The sequence below is a fragment of the Barbus barbus genome (genome assembly GCF_936440315.1).
Source record: "Barbus barbus genome assembly, chromosome: 27".
Taxonomy (NCBI): domain Eukaryota; kingdom Metazoa; phylum Chordata; class Actinopteri; order Cypriniformes; family Cyprinidae; genus Barbus; species Barbus barbus.
In genome coordinates, this window is record NC_136755.1 from 8,442,206 (window position 1) to 8,465,567 (window position 23,362).

Below are 23,362 nucleotides of genomic sequence, written 5' to 3' on the forward strand. Positions count from 1 at the left end.
ACATCTACAGTTTACACATGGAAGTGTGCTGTTTTGACAGGTGCATGTCTTTGATGTCAATATGCATTTCATAAATGCATACCTTGAGATAGTGTAATTGTTATAAAAAGTAGCAACATTAGAACTGTAATAAACAATTATGTAACCAAACCGCACAAATCAGTATCGAATTAATGTGAACACCTGGGAAAGGTGGTATTTCTTTACTGAGGTGTTTTACCACCATTTTCCTTTAATGGTTTCCAGTTAAATGTCGTCTGTCAGAGCATCTGCCAGTTGCTTCAGAGATGTTAAAGTAGGGAATCTGCTTCTCACTCTTCTCTCCAAAAGTGTCCACGCCACGGTGGTTTGGTAATATTCAAGTCAGGTGATTTATCCGGCCCAAGCAGGTGTTGAAGTTCATCTTGGTGCTCCAGCTGTCCAGGTTTTATGACACAAAAGTTTTTAGCATTGGTGTCTGTGATTAACGTTTTAGCACTTGCAGCTCTTTCATGGATGCTGGCTTTGTGAAGTTCTCTGCAGTAGGAAACAGGGTAGGCCTATTCAAGGTGAATACTGAGGTTTGCTGTCACTTTGCCGCAGTAGTTCGGTGTTGTTTGGACTCAGTACACTTAGTGATCAACAGTCCCTATCATCCACTTTCAGTTTTTGCCCACTATTCTTCTTCACTGAAAAAGTCTTGCCACGCTTTGTGTCTGCAGTCATAATCGTAAAGACTGTTGTTCTTAAAACACCTAACAATTGGGCTGTTAAGGTTACAGGTGCTCCTGCTTAACAGCCTCCCATGATTTGTCATTTTTGAAAGTCTGATAACACATTTCACCCATGGCTTCACTAAACACTGCTGAACACAACTTACGCCACACTGATAAACAACAGAGAATACAACGAAAGGATAAATGAAAGATAATCGTAACATTTGTTTTGCAGCCTACAAATGATATGAACCTCTAATTGATGTTCATATGATTTTGTCTGACCTCTGTATAATTAATAATACAGGGGTAATAGGTATTAACATAATATGGCCAGGTTTCATAGACAGGGTTTAGCCTAAGCCAGGACTAAGCCATAGTTCAATTAGGATATTTAAGTCATTTTTATAAACATGTCTTAGAAAAAAAAGCATTACTAGTGTTCATCTTAAGATAAAACAAAGGCACTGACATGTTTTAAGATCAGTCAGTGCAAGTTTCTTTCAGTTGAAACAGCTTAGATTTACATTTTACTCTAGGACTAGGCTTAAGCCTTTTCTGTGAAACCGGGGGTAAATTACATAAAATAACAGGCTGCATTTTCTTTATGCCAAACATAATTGTTTTTCTTTTTATTAGTCCTAAAAGAAAACACCTGCAATGTGCCATTATGTCTGGTTTTCCCTTCATGTCTTTTGGCACAGCTTAGTACAACTGGTTAATTAATAAAGCATATAGATGAGATCTTAAGTGTTTCTTTACAAAACAGTTGTCATTTTTATTAATTAATTCTAAACAGACTCTTTTGAAAGTGTTTATTTATTTCCCAGAATTGTATATGCTGCAAACAAGGAACACTAAATGAAAAGAAAGAAATTCACCAAATGTGTTATTCTTTGGTAAATAATTTATTGTACATCTATATTACATTCAAACCAACTTCATAAATATACACCAGCTTTTTTTTCTTCTTAAATAAAGCAGCCTCATTATCGGTTTCAAGGCGTCCTTATCAGATTTACACAAAGAAAACAAAGTATTATTTTCCACTGGTTATTGGATGAATTTAATATTTGGATCAGTGTGTCCATTAGACTTCTTTCCTTGTGTCTTCCAAAGCCAAAAGTTGGTCCCCGATGTTCTTCAGCTCCTGCTCCATAGCTGCAATCTGGTTATTTCAGAACACAATAAATGTACTCAAGCTCCTTCAGCTTCTGAAATACATCACTCTATTGACAAGAATGAAGCTTTCTGGTTGGATATACAGGATGAAGAATATGCAGTGCATTCATAAACATTTCAATCCACATAAGTACATGTGGATAATCTGCAGTTGAACTTTAATAACACAAAATAAAAAATGAGGTTTTCTATTGAAAATGGAATTACAAAAGTGTATGAAAACATTGTGCAATGAGGCATGCAAGCACGCTTAATGCATTTTGAGTTACATTGAAATATGGGATTTACTTGCTAGTATGTAAATCTGGTTTTCAAATTTCTTTCTCATGGATAGGAGGGTGAATCTCACAAAGTGTGGGGGAGGAAATAGAGTAAAAATGCAAAAAACAAAAAGAACATTAATGGTCTTAAAATAGGCTTCATTTTCTTCACTCAAAATATATTTTCCAATCGAATATTATTTAATTTTGGGTGAAATGTGATATTTACAGCTTTAGTGAAGTACAGCTGCCCACTCTCACCTTATTCTCTGTCTCTTGTCTGACTCTATTAGGTACTTTTTCTGCATAGTTGGGCGTCTGGGTGCGAGCAAGGGCTTGTTTGAGTTTGGAGGCCAGCTTTTCTCTGCGCTGAGAGAGGACAGCTCTCTGTTTGTCAGCATTAATACCATTCTGAAGGTTGACGGAGAGGGAGAAAGAGCCATCAGCAGTCTATATATATATATATATAGACCCATCGTTACTGTAGAAAGGAGAATCTTACTCTGCATTACCTGAACGCTGAGATGTAAGCTGACGGAGTGATCCACCACCCCTACTGCACTGGCCTTAGGTGGAGGAGGAGAGTCGGTGAAACCTGCCTCTGGACAGTGTAGATGAAGCGATGAGATCCGGCCCAGCGTACAGACAGCTGATCTGAAGCGCAGAAGAGTCTCGGCCTGATCCGGTGCACACACTGCCCACACTACAACAACACAACTATTACACGTCACATGATGAAAGATTTAATCTACTATATACATTTGCTACTATAATAACTGCACCAAAAGGAAATATTGGTTTCCAGGGTCTTCTGTGTGGTTGCTAAGGTGTTCTTGGTGGTTTCTTACATGCCGAAGTCGCTAAACATTTGTTATAGAATTTTTACTCAGACATTGTTAGTAAATTTCCCATTTAATTACAAAGGAAATAGCAAATAAATAATAATAATAAAAACATATTCCAATAATCCTTTTTTTTTGTTTGTTTTGTTTACAACTTTGAAAAATTAATTTGTACAGTGAAGTTTTTTCCTTTTACTTTTTTTACATTTCACTGGTAGGCAAAATACAGCCTGATTGCTTGGAAAGTAATTGCAAACCCCTCAAAAACTGCACAATTCAAAGTATCATTCATATCTGTTGTACAAATGTTGCGAAACAATCATTCAAACTCCTAGTATCAGTGTTTAAACCGTAAAAAGTGGTTTTCATTAATTGGAATAAAAGCTGAAATAATCTAAAATATAAGTATTAAATTAAAACCTAAACCCGAAAAGTAAAAAATAAAAAAAATTTAAAGTTTTAAGTTTTAAGTTGAAGTAATAAAATGGTTAAAACTAACACGGAAATAAAAATAAATTCTGTATGCAAACATTAATGCCTTGAATTTAATGCGAGCAGCTATTGGTAGCCAGTGCAAATTGATGAACAGAGGCGTGACATGCGTTCTTTTTGGCTAATTAAAGATTAATCTTGCAGCGGCATTTTGGATTAATTGTAGAGGTATAGAATTGGCTGGAAGACCTGCTAAGAGAGCATTGCAATAGTCAAGTCTGGACAGAACAAGAGCCTGAACAAGGAGATGCGTTGCATGTTCCGAGAGAAAGGGCCTGATCTTCTTAATATTGTATAATGAAAATCTGCAGGACCGGGCAGTTTTAGCAATGTGGTCTGAGAAATTCAGCTTATCATCAATCACAACTCCAAAGTTTCTGGCTGTTTTTGAAGGAGTTATGGTAGATGAGCCTAACTGGAAGGTGAGATTGTGATGAAGCGATGGGTTAGCTGAAACTACAAGCAGTTTTGTCTTAGCTAGGTTGAGTTGAAGGTCATGGTCCATCATCCAGCAAGAAATGTCTGTTAGACACGCTGAGATGCGAGCAGCTATCGTCGGATCATCAGGATGGAATGAGAGGTAGAGTTGAGTGTCATCAGCATAGCAGTGATATGAAAAGCCATGTTTCTGAATGTTAGAACCTAGTGATGCCATGTAGACAGAAAAGAGAAGTGGTCCAAGAACTGAGCCCTGAGGTACCCCAGTAGCTAGATGTTGCGACTTGGATACCTCACCTCTCCAAGATACTTTGAAGGACCTATCAGAGAGGTAAGACTCAAACCACTGGAGTGCGGTTCCTGAGATGCCCTTTCTCAATAGGGTTGACAAGAGGATCTGATGGTTGACTGTATTAAAAACAGCAGACAGATCCAGCAAGATAAGTAATGGAGATTTGGAAGCCGCTCTTGCAAGTCTTAGGGCTTCAACAACAGAAAGTAAGGCAGTTTCGGTCGAATATCCACTTCTGAAGCCAGATTGGTTACTGTCCAGGAGGTTGTTCTGTGTGAGAAAGACAGAGACTTGGTTGAACACAACTCGTTCAAGTGTTTTTGCAATGAAAGGAAGAAGGGAAACCGGTCTATAGTTCCCTAAAATAGTTGGGTTAAGAGTGGGTTTTTTAAGAAGTGGAGTTATACGAGCCTGTTTAAATGCTGAGGGAAGAATTCCAGTGTGAAGGGATGTGTTAACGATGTGAGTGAGTGCAGGTACAACTGCAGGAGAAATGGCTTGAAGGAGATGAGATGGAATAGGATCAAGCGGACAGGTAGTAGGATGACTGGAAAGGATGAGTTTAGAGACTTCTGCCTCAGAGAGTGGAGAGAAGGATGTGAACGAGTGTATGTTTGCTGGCTGTTTGATAGATTGTGGTGTGGAAAATTGTGCAGTGAGGTTTGTAATTTTATTAATGAAGAATGTGGCAAAGTCGTCAGCTGTTAGAGATGATGACAAGGGAGGAGGAGGACAAGGAAGGGAGGAAACTGTTTTAAAGAGCATGCGAGAGTTAGGCGAATTGTTAATTTTGTCATGATAGTATGTCCTTTTAGCAGTGGAAACATTAGCAGAGAAGTCAGAGAGGAGTGATCGATATAAATTAAGGTCACATGAAACTTGGTAACATGAAAAATGGGTGGGTTCAAACAAAAGGTGCTATCTTCTAAGTTGTGTATCAGATCCAGATGAAAATACCTGTAAATAAAATCTGAAATGTTAATCTCTCATCTCATATTCATCTTTTGATGTCAAACCCAAATGTTTTCAGTCTACAGCAAAAATAAAGGAATTGGCCGTACTGTTCCAATACTTTTGGAGGGCACTGTATATATATTTAATCGTTTATTAAATTAATTTTTATTAGTTAGTTTATTAGTTTAATTAATTAATTTTAGTAATTATAATTATAGAATTTAGTTAAATGAGTTTTTTTATTTAATGTTTTGATAGTTTAGTACATGTTAAACTAAATGAAAACAAGAAATATTTCCCTGAGAAAGCTGAAATTTTTTAAAAAAAATTTTTTACATTTATTTTAAGTAACAAAAATGTTTGTTTTAGTTAAAATTCCTGACCGAAAATTTGAAAGCCGATTGAAAGTATTAATAAATACTATAATAGTACTGTATATAAATCATATTTAAACACTGCAACACTAAACACTGCAAGTATGAGCTATTGTAGTAGTGATACGTGCATTAGCAAACACAACTAATATTCAAAACATTAGCACTAAGTTAACAAAATCTTGAGGTTCTCTCACCGTCAGGTCTTTCCTTCGTCAGCTGGCACTGGGCCCTCAGTAACCTCGCCACTCTGACCACTTCCTGTACCAAAGAGAAGTCGGCCTCCTCCTTAGGAAAACACCAGTGCGCCTGAGGTGAAGGAGGAGATTAAAAAGAGTTGTTTTGTGACGTACATAGAACTGCATGTTATCTGCTAGTGTTTGCTTTTGTTTCTGACCAGCTGTGAGGTCTTTGGGTAGGGCTGCACACACAGGCTGCGGGACGTCCCGTCAGAGTCAGCGTAGGGCAGGAGTCTCTGCCACAGCTCCTCCGTGAGGAACGGCATAAAGGGCGAGAGGAGCGCGAGAGAGATGGACACGCTGTGATACAACACAGACACGGCCACCTGCCTTTCTCCGGCTCTCTGTTCCTCGCTGCCAGAGCCTTCACCTTTCAACACCGGCTTGATGCTTTCCTGAAGAAGAGGAACAGAAGATGACAGTTCATCTGTCAGTGACCGGAAGATCCATCAGTATCATGACAAATCATACTCACCAGGTAGACGTCACACAGACTGTGGAGCCAGTAAGAGTGCAGTGCAGACGTGACCGTGTGGAGCTCGTAGCTCTCGAAACCCTTCTCACACTGCTGAACCGTGCTGTACAGACGTGAACAGATCCACCTGTCCATGCTGGATAGAGGATAGGTCTGAGAGACAAAGGAAGAAATACATTAAAGCAACTGTATGCAAGTTTTTTTGTACCTAGAAATTTCAAAATCATTTTGATGGTACACAGACTTATAATAACGTAAATGGCTCCCCTCAAACATCTGTTCTGAGCAGGGTTGCCAAGTCCAGTTTTAACCACTAAACTGGGAATTTTTAAACTGTTCTCGTAGGCTGACATTTTCCATACAGGTTTAAGGTATGATATAGTGCATACATTATATCTGACTGTAATTCTTGCATTGAAATGTTTTACCCATTTTATATTCTTCCAATGAATGATATTCTTTGTGAAGAAGCGGTACTGGTAGGAAGCCTTTGAGCTTTTTTTAGTTTCTTTGTGAAACGAGACTTATGGTGGTTACTACTATACAGTGATTTTTCAAGTTGAAAGTGTGTATAATAACACATAACAGAGACTGTAAACTATTTTGTTTTGGTATGAGTGAGAGGCATATTTTGATATTTGGGCTAGTTTTGACTGGCAACTGGGCTAGTTTTCTTACACAAATATGGCAACCCAGGTTCTTAGAAGCATTGAACAACACATAACAAACTAATATTTATTTTATTTAGAAAGCAATGTGACTAATAATCATTATACAGTTTGTCTAAACATTTGATCACATCTGACTGAAGTTTTTTTTAAAGTCTCTAAAGCTCACCAAGCTGCATTTATTTGATCAAAAATACAGTAAAAACTGTAATATTGTGAAATAATATTACAGTTTAAAATAATGATTTTCCATTTGAATATATTTGAATATACAATTTATTTCTGTGATGCAAAGCTGAATTTTCAGCACCATTACTCCAGTCTTCAGTGTCACATGATCCTTCAGAAATCACTCTAATGTGCTGATTTACTTCTCAAAAAAAAAAAAAAAAAAAATTGTATTAATTATTATTAATGTTGTGCTGTTTTTGTGAAAACGGTGATACAGTTTTTTTTAGGATTCTTTGATGAATAGATATATTTGAAAACTAAATATAAATCATAAATGTATTTACTGTGACTTTTCATCCATTTAATGTGTCCATGCTAAATATTATATATTTTACTTTTCCTTTCCTTTCCATTACTTTCCTTACTTAAAAATATTTGAAGCAGGCTGCCAGTATATCTAGTATCTGACACAAGTACACTGTGAAACTAAGGCAGCAAACACAGTTATCAACTGATGGGAATAGTCTCAGTGAAGAACTGAGACTTCACCCTTTAAATTGATTTTCTGCCATTTGGTCCTACAAGTCATTTGCACTGGCACTCTTCCCCTTCTTTTATGATTTAGTCTCATTACACCAAACAAAAGCCAACGTGAAACAGCATAGTGCCAATGCAGGACAAAATACAGCACAAGATAAAGTGTGTACCTCATTTCAACCCAGCTGCAGAGGGAAAGGGGGAAGATTGTTAAATCATGTCGGCATCATGCAGATCAGCTCTCACACTGTATCACCCAGCGAGCAGCATTCATCTGGGCTGTTTTATTGATTTAATGAAGAGATATCGGCTGCCGTACCTCTGCTAATGATGTCTGTAAACTTGCATCATGCAGCGTGGTGAGGGTGAAGCGCACTGTCTGCCACATCTTATTACAGAAATGTCGACAGCTCAGCACATGAGACACAGACAGGCTGATGTCCTCTCCTGAGAAAGGGTTCGAACAAAACGTTAGCAGAGGGAGTGAGGAGCTCTGGGTAAAGCTGATGGTAAGGTTTGATTACAGCACTCTGTAATGAGAGTGACTTACCCTGGGCTTTATAAGAGCAGAGCGCAAACCTCAAAGCGTCTGTCCCACACTCAGGAATCCCTTTAGGGAAATCTTTCTTCTGCAGGAAAGACACAGGAAATGAGGTGAACATGCTCATTTGGGAACGACTGGATCACTGGAATGAAGCGAACCTCGTACTGACCTGTGCTTCAATTGCAACAACGCTTTCCCTCGGATCCAAGTTTCCTTCTCTGACTTTCTCTTGAAGTCTCTACAGAGATTAAACCAGAATGTGACTGACGAGAAGATGAAGTCATCGTGACAAAGTGCTGATTAGAAGATTAGCCGTTTCATATATTCAGATTTCACCGCGGATCGGCTGTGCTTTCAGACTGACTGAATCAGTTCATCGCCAGCTGTACAAAGTCTTGTTATATTCATTAATATATCTGAATTATTTATTTTATTAATAAACTGAGGATTTAGCATTCGTAGGAACTAAAAAGGGAATGGAGTAAAAAAAATAAAAAAACAAGCATAGAAAGGACAAAGTTTTCAAACCTCTAATGCCAAGTCTAATGGCGTCAAACTACACAAATGTATATAAACAAAATTCCCCAAATATAATCCAATGCTATTTTATATCAACTTGTGTAGTATTTATTAATATTTTGAATTATTACAATTATTGAATTATTTTTACACTATCAGTTTCTATTTTAATTTGACAGTTTTTGTAATTTTATTATGTTATTTTAATTTTTTTCATATTTCTATTTAGCATTTTATTTTATTTTTTTGTAATTTTAGCTCTTCATTTTAAACGTACTTTATTTTAATTAGTTGCCAAGGCAACAATTCTAATAATTTTTATGTTTTCATTAAATATTTATATTTTATTTTCATTTCAGCTTTATTTTAATTAACAAAAATGATTTTTAATAGTTTTAGTTAATAACAACAAAACTGGTCCATAAAATCTGTAACCATTTACTAATGAAAATTTGTTGTAAAAAAAAAATTCTCTGTTAAATGGGAGTTTTGAGGCTTTGAGTCCATGTGTATTAATTAGCAATGTACTAATATTAAATTCTGGTGAATATGTCAAGTCAATAATTATTTTCAGGGGCTATAAACAATAAAGAGCTGATATTAAAAAAAAACTACTAAAGACTAAAATAATTTGTTTGCTACAGATGAAATTAAGAACCACAACTTTATATTAAATATAATTGATATGATTAATATAATATGATTGGCCCCACCCCCATATCTAGTTTCAATAATAAAATAAACAGAGCAATTCCAAGAGGGTCCTCGTTCCACTAGTGCTCAAGCCCTAAATATGTCAAAACCAAGTCAATTTGATGGTATCTTCATGTTTTGTACTAGGCTGGAACAGGTCTTAAGTCTGAGAGTGCATATGCGTCTGTACCTCCAAAGAAACCCCTGAGATGACATCAAGAGGGTCAATGACGTTTCCTAAAGATTTACTCATCTTCCGCCCATATTTATCTCTCACCAGAGAGTGAAAGAGCACCTGTTTAACACAGTGACGGAGCAGAGAGAGAAAGAGCAATAAAAGAGTCAGAGCTGCAGAAAACAGAGACATTTTGATGGCAAGACAGACGGTAACATTTCTCAGTGACATTTTGGATACTTTTGGTATATGACGCACACCGCAATATAAATTTTCAGTTCCTGCCAACCTCACGATATGGCATTTAGAGTTATGAGCTCAGCAATAAGCCATCGACCCAACCTGTTTAAAGGGCAGCTGGCCTGTCAACTCTCTGCCCAGCATCACCATCCTGGCCACCCAAAAGAAGATGAGGTCACTTCCTGTTTCCAGAATGGAATTGGGGTAGAACTGTTTCAAGTCTTCTGTCTGAGGATAGAGAGTGAGATCAAAGCATGTTCGTTCAACATACACTAGACTTTTATTTTTTTTTTGTCTGGTTTCTTTCATGAGTTCATGATGTTGATAGAAAAATGGACTTTAAAAATGAAGAACCTGCTGAGGCCAGCCGAGCATTGCGAACGGGAAGAGACCAGAAGAGAACCAAGTATCAAGCACATCTGGGTCTGAAACAAAACATTTAAAAAATTCTGAATTCAGTGCTACAGTAACTCCGTCAACAGCCTACTGTTACTTGCTAAAATCAGTTTTCTTCTGACTATTATTAATAATAAATAGTTACCAGGGGCTGTTAAGACAAAATGATATCATAAAAGCAGCCCAAATTATTATATTTCACATCTTCTTCATTATTAAACAGAGAATTCTTAACTTTTTAAGACTTTGGTATGTAGTAGGTTGTATATTTGGACACTCTCAAATCTCACTCATGTGAACTGATTTTGAATAAGTGCATATTCGTTCAGAGTCATTATTAGCTGCACAAAAATATTTTTACACACAAAGCTGTCAAAGGTCTGTATAAAGCATGATTCATATGGACAACGTTTATGGTACATTTATGGTCATTTTGGTGACGGTCATTGGTCAACATTCACCTTCGTTTTATGGAAAGAAATATATTAAATTATACACTACTGTTTAAAGGTTTTGCAGTCAGTAAATGTTTTTTTATTCAGCAAGGATGCATTTGACAGTAAAGGCTTTTATAATGTTTCAAGACTGTACAGTATCACAGTTTCACAGTGACAAAGGTATTAAGCAACATAACTGTTTTCCACATTGATAAACAGAAGTGTGATTGATGTGAACTCTCACCCTGTGTGAGTGTGATGGCATCAGGATTCACTCCATACTTCACAGCGGCACGTTGTCGGGCCTCTGCAGCACTTCTGCCCCAAACCCACTGCTCCTGCTCCAGACACAGCCGAGAACAGTCAACGCTTCAGTCAAAACCTCACTCAGTATGATTAGGCTCAATTCATAAACACATTATGCTGTAGCAGGTACATTAAGGGTAATCTTTGGGCTACAAATATAAATTTCATGATAGTGCCACACCTCTTCTGTGTCCTTTGAGTTTTCCACTTTCACTCGATAGGCTGGTATCTGATGACCCCACCAAAGCTGTCTGGAAATACACCAATCGCTGCAAGGTGGAGATAGACATGACATAAAATCTTATTCAAAAAATGTAATGGAAAGAATATTAACAGAAGTGTGGAATTTGGTCAAACAAACAGAAAGACATGTACATGACCTTAAATATAGCCTTGCATAAATAAAATTTAATAATAATAATAAGGCTAACCTGATGTTGGACAGCCAGCTCTTCCACATTTTTGTGTAAAAGTGAGGAATTATCTGTAGATCTCCTTCTTCCACTGCCTAAAAAGATGTCAATATGTGAGCTACCAAACTCATTAAACAGAATAATTCAATTTCAAGAGTTAATGAACAGTTTCTCCACTATGATTGATGAGTAAGAGGAATATGTTTACTAGTAAAGTGCTTGATTAGCCACACATTTGCTGTTGCTCGAGGGAGTATTGACAGATACAGTTAATATCACCCATGCATGTCAACGAAACTGACATTAATTTAACTATTTACTGTAAATGTGCATGTATGTTTGATATGCAATACCGTTCAAAAGTTTGGGGTCGGTAAGATTTTTATGAATGTTTTTGAAAGAAGTCTCTTAAGCTCACCAAGGCTGCATTTATTTGATTAAACATGCAGTAAAAACAGTAAAAGTGTGATTTGTTTTTTTTTTACAATTTAAAACAGTTTTTCATTTTTGATAAAATTTGAATGTCATTTATTTCTGTGTTTCAAAGCTGAATTTTCAGCATCGTTACTCCAGTCTTCTGTCTCATGATGCTTTAGAAATCATTCTAATATGCTGATCTGCAGCTCAAGAAACATTACTGAGTGATATAACTATAAGTAGTATATAAATAAGATTTATTTATGAGCCTTATTATAATTATTAGAAAGACAGAGTTGAAAAGTTGCATCCGTCCCACATACTGTGTGGTTTAGTACATCAGCATAATTTATATCTGATGCAACCACACATTTAAAACACACTCACTCACTTGAACTGCTTTTCTACCCATTTCCTGACAGCGCACGAACCACTGTTTCTTCAGCAACGGTTCAATGACATCTCCAGAACGACTATGTGGGAGGAATAAAATCAAGATGGGTCAAAAGGTCAAAGACTACTGGTATTTTTTAGTTGAAAGAACATCACAAAAATGTTTGAGAGGAACGGCCTGCCTGAGTACTCAAAAATGTAGTGAAATATAGCAGCCTGTAGTCTTCTTGAAATGAGAGGATGAGGAAAGGTTTACTGCTTGTGGTCTGATATACGTCGCTTTACCTGCAGATTGGTAAAGACATGGGATGATCCTTCTTTCCTCGTAACAGCTTCCTCTCCATCAGCGCAGTAATTACACGTTCCCTGGCATCAAATCGCTTAACACCCTAAGAGACAGAAATATTACATGCTGAATATCCATAGAAACATTCCTTTAAATATAGAGGATCTATATAAATGCCTTATATAGATACCTTAAGACTAGAGCTATCATCATCATTCAGTTGTTGCTCGAAAATTAATTCTAATGCATCTGATTGCAATTAATGATTTGATTGTCATTTTATTTACAATGACTTGAATCGAAGAAGGATCTCCTACCATTCACACTGTTCCTGGAACTCAAATATTATACTATGGACCCTTAATACTATACATATACATATATATATATATATATATATATATATCAGCATGTAATTATATAATATAATGATCTGTAAGCATATTTAGGCCTTTGGGCTGAATTTGGGTAACGTGCTAGGTTTTTAGGGTTGCACACTCAGGCCAGGATACCATATTATATACTGTATGCTTTAACTTTCTAGACCAGACTTCTCACCATGTGAGGAGGCTAAATGAGGATATATTGATCTCAGAGCCCTTTCATACTCTCTGTAGTTTCATGATGTTGAGATATATTCCTACAGCTCGCTGACCTTCGGTAAAACATACTGCCAATGCATATTTAGAGGACAACAGTACAGATGCTTTGACCTTAATAAAAGTCTTTCCACTGAGACAGACCTTCAGTATGTTCATCTCTGAGCCCTCTGACGCTCTGTAAAGTTTCACTTTACCCTGTAATATATACATTTAGATGCCTGCAGTTTCTTTTTTATAAAAAAGTCTTTCCAGCAAGCTAGAAGACTGAGAAATGTTTCTCTCAGAGCCTCTTGACACTCAAACTGAATGGGTTTCCTTGTGTGAGTAATACATATCAATGTTGAGAACTAAAGGCCAGTTCAGATCAAGGACGATAACTATAGGCCTAGCTACAGCTATAATTCAAAAGTTTTAATAATCATTGTAATTCTGTTCTGAGAATATGGAAATCCACACCATAGCTATAACATAATGGCACATAGTAATAATATAGATGAAATCACTTTCAGAACAATTTTTCCAGCTGATGAACTATAAAAACTAAAACAATGACAGCCAATCAGAATCCACCCAACTTTAAAGAGCTTGAGCATTTAAAGTGACAGATGGCAAAACTGCAGCGTGCGCTTGTAATAAACAAAACATTATCGTCCACTGGTGTGGATGCTTATATATTTATTAAACTGGCCTTAAAGGTGCCATAGAATGGAAAACTGTCTTTCCCTTGACATAGTTGAATAATAACAGTTCTGTACATGGAAATGACATACAGTGAGCCTCAAACACCCTAGTTTCCTCCTTATGTAAATCTCGTGAATAAAAAAGACCACTGAAAAATAAGCGAATCAGAACATAACACCGACTGAGACGTAACAGTTGGGATCACTAATAGTTACGCCCCCAACATTTGCATAAACCCGCCCAGCTGAACCATCAGACGTTCTGCAGGTATTGTGAAGAAACGAGCGAGGACAACAGCGAAAATGGTAGATCATGGAAATAAATGTTATGTTCCAGGCTGTGCAGGGGATGTGAAATGCAGGGATGGGTTGGTGTCTGTATTCAGAAAGGCACGGAAAATAAATAAGCGAGCCACTAAAGGGACATGGTTAGCTCGTTGCTAGCGGTAGCTTGTTACAGTACATAAGATTTCTCTTACCACATAAACAGAGTAAGGAGAGATGCCTGCGGATGATGGTGAATGATTTACAGATCCTGAGCACCACTGACAAGCATCTAATCTTGTAAAATGTGTGGTAGAATAAACATAGTTCGGGCGATTGCGAAACTTAAAGTAAAAAGCGATCTTGCATTCCAAAACAGTTTCAGTGCCCAGCATATTAGTGGCTCCCTGATGCCTGCATTTTATTTACAGTATAATTACCCAAAGATATAACAAGAAAGTATTGGAGTTAGGACTGTCGCGATTCGTCGACTTTAGTCGACTAGTCGATTTTTGAAAATCATCGACTTAATTTTGCTCGCGTCGACTAACTATACCGGAAGTGGAACGAGAATCCATAAAACACATTATTAGACAGGTTTCATATATCATACAGCCTTGGAAAACAATTTAAAAATCATAATTAAGCATAATTGTGAATTCACAAACGCTACGATTTATTTGAATAATTATATGCGATGCAGTTCTAACACAGTATATGCGCTTTACAGTCTCTACAGCATTTCTGTCTTAAAGAAATATTAAAGATTAAGCGGACATTTGAATTAAATGGTGCTTTGTCAATATTAAACAAGGATTAGATAGCGCAGTAATGTGTAAAAATAATCGTCAGCCGTCGGCGCCCCCTGCAGGCCTTTGTTGTTTTGCGTAATGTACATTAGCTCTATTGTTTATAATACATTATGTATTTTAACAGTTTAGTTCAGGGCTGTCCAAACTCGGTCCTGGAGGGCCGGTGTCCTGCAGAGTTTAGCTCCAACTTGCCTCAACACACCTGCCTGGAAGTTTCTAGTATGCCTAGTAAGAGCTTGATTAGCTGCTTCAGGTGTGTTTAATTAGGGTTGGAGCTAAACTCTGCAGGACACCAGGGGCACGTTCAGGCTCACACCGGTGCCCAACGTTTTGCTACGGTTTCCAGGTTGAACGACATGTTTCCTGGAAATGGTGTGCAACAGGGTTTGAGATACGTTTTCTCTTGTTTGGTGGGTGTCAAAAATGTCAGCCTAATCAGCAGCAACGTGTATATAAACCACGCGGTATTAAAGAGACAGCCCGCACAATGGGTCCAAGTGAAGTCGTTTAATATGTGTGCGTTGCAGCTCGGTATAGGCAGCAATTGAAGATATCAACGCATGTTCAACGCATCACCGTTTCCGTTTAATAAACATTTTGCACCGTTTTATCGGGGCTGAACGCAGCCCAGCCCTCCAGGAACAAGTTTGGACAGCCCTGGTTTAGTTCAATAATACCATGTTTTCTTGCTTTTGATACTTTATTTGAACTATTTATTATTGCATCATTGATATTATATATGTATTTTAAGTCAGTTTAAAAGCTATTGTTATTACCTTAAAAAAGTATTATAATAAGGGCTCTATGAAATCAGTTTTATTTCCAAATTCAGTTTTTTCCATTTTCATTTTTCTATACTCTGTTTTAATAGTTAAATTAAATTTTATTCATCAAAAAAATTAATTGAGTTTTACAGTTTTATCTGTACCAAATTCTGTTTTCCATTATTTTCTGGATTCCATTTTAATGGTTCCATTTAAATTTTAATAATCAAAAGCATCAACAATTAATTGATTTTATATTAAAAAAAACATTTTTTTTTTTCAGAAATGCTGCACATTTACATTTTTCACCTAAATAAATTCTAGTAAATAATATTTCTGGTAAACACTCCTTTAAAAAGTGTTTTTTGATTATAATTGTATTATTAGTAGACTCTAACACGTGGATATGTCATCATTCTTACACTATAATACTGAACTGTGATTTCAGTGATTTGGACGAGATGGACACTTGCTTCTTGCACTCTCTGTTGCACTTTACTCTTGCTTTAAAAAAGGATTTCATAGAAATTTGGATTTCATTTGGTTAAAATATTCTTAAGTAAAATTGTGGATTTTTTTTCAGCCAATCAGAGCAGAGCTCCACATTATTATTCATGACCCTTCCAAATAAGCCAATAAAAGACCATTTAATTCTGGGGAGAAATATTAGGGTTGTAAATGGACATGTTTCTGGAGAATTTTTACCCTTACCTAACCCACATACCTTTTATGTAGATATCAGAGAACAATTTAAAATATTGTATCAATGCATTCTATGGCAGCTTTAAGTATTAAGTACTCTAAATTTTCTACAATTATAAAAAGTCTCAAGCCAATGTTCTTAGGGGTTACAATCATTTTCAATCACTAAACAAGTTGGGCATTAAGAAACAAAATACTGATGTTAAAAAATTACTGAATTAATACTAGAAGTCTTTACCTGTAGTAGAATATAGATTATTGATTTTCTTTAAATAAGAGATCGGTTTTGCTAATGAGTTTTTACAGGTTATGGTGGACAGATTAAACCTTGACTCTGAAAGGTGAAGTGATAATAAAATTAATCTAAATCCTAAAGTGCACAATAATTGCTGCCATCCCAAATGATCACATGATCAATACTGTATTGCTGGTTATGTAATAATTGTAATAATCCCACTGAGGTCACACCTTTAAAAAGGTCAATTGTAAAGAATCTCTGTACCTCTAGCCATTGGCCGCAGTCTGAGGTCATGGTTCCATCTCCTCCAATCACAGTGAGGCGAGGGAGTGAATGTCTCTGAGAGAGCAGGAAGTCAGTGTGGTCATGAGCTGGTGTCACTTTAACAGCACCTATGAAGGCAAAGTTAAAAGTCAGGAGCTGAGATTAAAGGTGCACTCACAAATTTCACATGCAAAATATGTTCTATTGTGAATAGTGCAGTGATGTATGAATCACAACTCACACAGAAGTCCCTTTAAACCTTGACTTGACACTTTAAAGCTTTCTGCAAATTTGCATGACCAACTTCAAATCAGTGCCAAATCTCTTGAAATCTATTTTTGCAATGACTGGATATCACCGCTGAACATTAATAAATGTGATGCACGATAAGGCTGCATTCTTAACTGATTTTTGAACAGTCAGGTCAAACTTTGTCCAATTTGTACATCAATATTACATTAACTCAATGTTAATATACATGTACTTTTTTTATACATTTATTTATTAATTGGGGGAAGTCGTGGCCTAATGGTTAGAGAGTCGGACTCGTAATCCAAAGGTTGCGGGTTCGAGTCTCGGGCCGGCAGGGATTGTAGGTGGGGGAGTGAATGTCCAGCGCTCTCTCCACCCTCAATACCACGACTGAGGTGCCCTTGAGCAAGTCACCGAACCCCCAACTGCTCTTGCAGTCTAAAAGTACACTAATTGTAACTGAACATTTTTTACAAAACAATATACAGTTATTTCCAACAGATAAAATTCATCATGCACAAATAAATGAAATACCTGTGCCAAATGTCATATCCACCATAGAGTCAGTGACAATGGGCAATAAGCGCTCTGTGAATGGATGCCTGCAGTGTTTGCCATGAAGATCCTGATGAGAAAAGAGTGAATATGGTGGGTAAGTGCTAGAACTACAGCTCTCAAAATATTCAGTCTTCTAGGTCACTTTAGCATAGTAGTCATACTGCCTTCTGCATACTAGATTTATCAAATATAGATGAGTAGTGTACAGTAATATCCTATTCGAACACAAGTACAGTCACGTCAAGTCATATCATAAGCACGAAGCAGACTACAAATAATCCACCAATGTAACATTACTTTATATCGAGGGTCATCAGGATGAACAGCAATGGCCACGTCTCCCAGCATCGTCTCTGGACGCGTGGTTGAAACTGCAACCTCTCCTTCTAATAAACAAATCACACCTTAGAACAAAAAAGGTAAAATAACATCGAGAGAGAGAGAGAGAGCAAACTGAAAGGTCCACTCACCCTGTCCCTCCAGTGGATAAGCAAATGTAAGCATGATCCCAAACTCCACTTTCTGCTGATAACCGGGAACAGACAGAAGAGTCCTGCCGGACAGCTCCTTTGAGTCCACCTGAACATGTCAAATCATCAGTTAGTCTGTGGCCAGGTTGTTACACATGGACTGGCTCAGTGATGTACCTCTATGTCTGAAATGGCCGACTCTAACGCACAGCTCCAGTTGACCAGACCTTCAGAGCGATAGATGAGCCCGGAGTCACACAGCCTGACAAAGGCCTCTGTCACAGCACTACTGAAGCCCTACAGGTAAAAGAAGAAAAAAACTAAACCAAAAAATATAGACAATCATTTTGCATGTTTAAAATAGATTTTGAAAAAATAGAAGGATATTCGGTTATAATAGCTGCAGTTCATTTGTCATAATGAAAACCCTTATGAAAAAAGTACTTAATTTGATTGAATGTGTACTTCAAATCCTAAAAGTGTGTTTTTTTTTTTTTTTTACTGTAATTGCAGATATGATAAAATTACTGAAATAAAAGCCCACTTAAGTGTAATTAAAGAGAGCACACTTCCATGACTAGGTTTCTTAACACACTTAAGTGCATTTTAATAATGTCAAATTAAATGTTTTACTTTGAAGTACATTTTAAATTGTAACAACTTGTAATAACCTTTTGTCATGCTTTAAGAAGTACGCTTATTGTTATTGGTATAACACACTAAAGCACATGCAAAGCACTAACTGTAGTGTGTTATTGAATATTACATTTACAGTGAAATTTAGTGCAAATATATTAAAATATATTAAACTTCATCATTACAACTGTATAATTACAAACGTATTTAAAAATACATATGTTTCAATACAAATGACAGTTAATTTTAGTTTACATTACACTTTAATCATATTTCAAGCACAACAAAAACTTATAAAATTACATATTAAGTGGATCAAAAAACACTCTAATTTTTATCTAACTGCATTTTATATGAATTTTGAATATATTTTCATTTAAATGCAATTAACATGCATTTATGTCTCCAAAAGCATTACAAAAAATCAACTTCAGTATGAACTGAATGTAAAGTGTGTTATTTACATAGTAACAACCCTTTTTTTCAGAAGAGATGGTCAGGTTGAGGTGAATTGCATTGTGGGATACATTAATTAGACATCCTATTCATACAGAGAAAATGCATACTGTGCATTTATACACACTGCATACTGCAGGAACAGTATGAATATTATAGAAGAATGCTATTCCAAACAGCCCATGAGAAAACCTTTTTTTTTGTATTACCGGATCCATTGTAAAACATGCTCTGTTCCAGTCAAGAGATGCACCAAGTTTTCTCAGCTGATGATAAATCTTATCCCCCTTTCTGAAAAAGAAAAAAAAAATCATTAAAACTACAGAAAGGCAAACATTTGAGTTGAATTAAAAAAGAAAGCAGTCCTTGCTGTTACCATATGGACATATAATAACATAACAGATACACTAGTAGTAGTAGCATACATAGGTCCTAAACCACTGCAAGGCTTTGAAAATAAGGACAGCAAAGACAGACAGACAGAGACTTACTCATTTTTCCATCTCCAGATCTGTTTGAGGAACTCCTCTCTACTGTAGTCCCGTCTGCACTTCCCCTGCTCCCTCATCAGCTTCCTCTCAACCACCGACTATCACACACAGAGACACATCACAGATCATTCTGAACAGAAACAGACACCTAAGCATCCTATTTTACCATTTAACAGAGATAAAGAGCTGGGATACCTGTGTTGCAATCCCAGCATGGTCGCAGCCGGGAACCCACAGCACCTTGTAGCCTTGCATCCGTCGCCTGAAAAAATGATATGATGAAATGGTCTTATCATCTTGGACTAAGAGTCCATTTATAGAGATATTTTATACATGTATTGCTAAGGCATGTAATACTATAGAGTAATAATCAAAGAGTTTATTAAAATGGTACCAGCGAGCCAAAGCATCTTCTATAGCCACTGTCAGCGCATGTCCGAGATGTAAAGTGCCGGTCACATTCGGCGGTGGAATACATAAGGAGAAATATTTATCAACCGTATGGGGCTGTTTACTCTGAGGAAGAAGATAAAAAACCAGGGTTTAACAAATAATCTACTTCCATTACTGTTCACTACTGGGGTCAGTAAGAGTTTATGCTCAACAAGACTGCGTGTATTTAATAATAATAATAAAAACAATAATGAGAAATATTACTGCGATTTACAACAAGTGTCTTCTTTTGTAATATACAGTGGCATGCAAAAGTTTGGGAACCCCTTGCAGAATCTGTGAATAATTTTAACAATATAAGAGAGATCATACCAAATGCATACTTTTTATTTAGTATTGTCCCGAGTAAGATATTTTGCATAAAAGACGTGCACTGATGCTCCAGAAGGAAGCACGATGCATTAAGAGCCGAGGGGCCGGCTCTTGATGCATCGTGCTTTTTGATTTTGAAGATCAAGGTAAATTGTACTTAATTTATCTTCTGGGAAACATGCAAGTATCTTCTGTTGCTTCCGAAGGGCAGTACTAAATGGGGAAAAAAATTCAACAAGATAAGAAAAAATTGGACATCTTCATCCTGTTCAAAAGTTTTCACCCCCTGTCTCTTAATGTATCGTGTTTCCTTCTGGAGCATCAGTGAATGTTTGAACCTTTTTTTAATACTTGTGTTTGAGTCCCTCAGTGTGAAAAGATGGATCTCAAAATCATACAGTCACTGCTGGAAAAGGTTCAAATATGCAAAAGATGTTGGAAAACTGAAGAATCTGCAGGACATTTTTCTGAAGAACAATGCGCTGTTTAACTGTTCAAGGGACTCAGGAACAACCATCCCAAAAAAAACAAAAAAAAACAGTCGTAGATCATCCAGGTAACCACACACAGCATTAAGAACCAAAGGTTCCCAAACTTTTAAAAGGGGGTTATTTTAATAATGTAATTATTCCTGTGGTATAATTTTATGTAATTTTATATATATATATATATATGTAATTTTTCAGGATTCTTTGATGAATAGAAAGTTCAAAAGAACAGCATTTATTTGAAATAGAAAACTTTAGTAACATCATAAACGTCTTTACTTTCACTTTAGACCAATTTAATACATCCTTGCTTAAAAGTATTAATTTCTTATTAAAAAAAATCTTACCGACCCCAAACTTTTGAACAATGGTGTATTTACATATTAATTTATTTGTTTTTTGTTTTGTTTTTTTACATATATTGTTGAGTTCAGTCATGATGAAATGGAAGCAGCATCTTTTTGTGATTAACATATTAGAAAGACAAAAATAGGTTAAGAGACGACTTATATCAAGCTGTAACTGCTCCCATACATGCAGCTCAGGACTGAAGAATCCCTGTTTCTCCCACCACTGATACCAGCCAAACTCCACATATTCTGGGCTGTAGGATTGTGGGAAGGGCAGAGTAGTGTCTAAAAGAGAAGACATGGGAATACAGAGATTGCTGTTAGGGATGATAGCAAAATACATCTACAGTGCCCTCCAAGAGTATTGGAACAGCAAGGCCAATTCCTTTATTTTTGCTGTAGACTGTAAACATTTGGGTTTGACATCAATAGGCGAAAATGATATTCATCTTTTGATGTCAAACCCAAATGTTTTCAGTCTACAGCAAAAATAAAGGAATTGGCCTTACTGTTCCAATACATTTGGAGGGCACTGTATGTTAACTGCATTAGTCAGACACAATGAAAAATCCAGTGCATCAATGGACAGAAACACAAGACAAAACAGGCAGAGGAAAAATATTCTGTCACCTTTCTTCTCTCCAGGTACGAGTGCAGCGGTGTATGTTATTTTCTCTTTATCTGACCAGATTAGTCCAGGATCATAAACATCCTGCAAGGGTTAAAGACATGATGAGACGTTTATGGGTTTAAACCAAAGGAAACATTTAGATATGTACAGTCTGCATAACCTACACTACTGAGTATGGCCTTCTCCCGTGCTTGTCTGCGTTTGGCTTTCTCCGCTTGTGTCCTGGGATGATGTGAAGGCTGTGTGCTAGATGAGCTTTGAGAGCAGAGTCTGCATCCCCATGTGCTCCAGGCCTTCTGAAGATCTCTGCTCCAGATTCTGGGTGACGCCACATGCACAGCCATCCACATGTCCTGAAATCTGGAGCGTTTCAGACCGAAACTAATGTGAAAAGACAAACAACAGTTTTTCTGTTAAACAAATTATTATTATTTTTTTATTATTTAATTTGCGCATTACATTTGTACCATTCATTGTATCAAGGTGTTTTTTGTTTATCTTGGAGTAAGTGTTGTTATTGTTCACTAAAACTATTATGAAACTTACACTTACAAAAAAAAAAAAAAAAAATACTTAAAAATTGTAAATAAATATCAGGTGAAAGACTTTGAAATGTTCCCCTGGCAACTACTTGAAATACGTTTAGGTTGAAATACTTAAAATACTAAAATATTAGATAGAAATAAATATACATAAATGACAAAAACACATAATGAAATGACTAAAACTTAACTTTAACTACAATTTTATTTAAACTATTAATACAAAAAAAAATATTCAAAATTCCAATTATTGTAAAATACCATTATAACATAAATAATACTAAAATGACACTGCTTGGAGTACCATGTAAATGCAATAGAACATGAATATGGTAGTCATTAAGAACAATGGTATAACAAAACAAAACAAAACAATACAAAATCAGAAACAATCGTGCAAATACAGGGTCAAATGTGGTCAATGAAGGATCGTGTTTATGAAAATATTGTGAATAAATACGTTCTGCAACTTAATGACACGCATATTTTACAGTATACACATCTAATCTTTTAATCAGAAAAAAATGCTGCATATTAAAAGACACATAAAAGGTCTAAAAGGACTGTACCTTCACTGTGTGCTGTCACAGGGCGCAGACATATTGCGGATACGGCAGTGTTTTTCACACTAATATTTTTTAGACTTAAAATGTTTTGAATAAAAACACAAATGTTTTATTACAAGTTAAATCACACTGGATTTTTATAAGTTAAATTACACTGGATTACACTTCCTTCACGTTATGCAAGTTCTCGTAGCTTCTGCTGTTTCCTATCGGACGGCTTTTAAAGGAACACTCAACGGCTCCATCTCAAAAGCTGACGAGCGGCCTATCTAGACAGCAGTGGTGAGCATCAAGGGTGCGTTGCGCTTTCCGAGATCGTTATATATTTAGGCGTTTTTCGAGTCAATAGTATATTTAGATATGCAATTCAGCTGAGCTGACTCCAAATACTAC

The 23,362-nt window shown here is 36.3% G+C and overlaps 1 protein-coding gene across 1 annotated transcript; it reads right to left on the minus strand.

The window, feature by feature from the left end:
• Positions 1-1,593: 1,593 nt before the first annotated feature.
• vars2 (valyl-tRNA synthetase 2, mitochondrial) lies at positions 1,594-23,177 on the minus strand. Its single transcript, XM_079380527.1, has 30 exons — positions 22,973-23,177; positions 22,026-22,242; positions 21,861-21,942; positions 21,415-21,515; positions 20,022-20,143; positions 19,823-19,889; positions 19,628-19,725; positions 19,346-19,427; positions 18,222-18,341; positions 18,045-18,153; positions 17,872-17,960; positions 17,551-17,641; positions 16,765-16,892; positions 12,438-12,541; positions 12,151-12,232; positions 11,361-11,437; positions 11,111-11,198; positions 10,868-10,961; positions 10,145-10,215; positions 9,893-10,018; positions 9,566-9,670; positions 8,333-8,401; positions 8,170-8,248; positions 7,939-8,066; positions 6,244-6,396; positions 5,927-6,163; positions 5,727-5,838; positions 2,650-2,840; positions 2,399-2,548; positions 1,594-1,863 (listed from the first exon to the last, which is right to left on the minus strand). Exons 2-30 carry the CDS (start codon positions 22,209-22,211, stop codon positions 1,786-1,788), a joined length of 3,219 nt encoding a protein of 1,072 aa, XP_079236653.1. The 5' UTR covers positions 22,212-22,242; positions 22,973-23,177; the 3' UTR covers positions 1,594-1,785.
• Between the last annotated feature and the right edge of the window lie 185 nt (positions 23,178-23,362).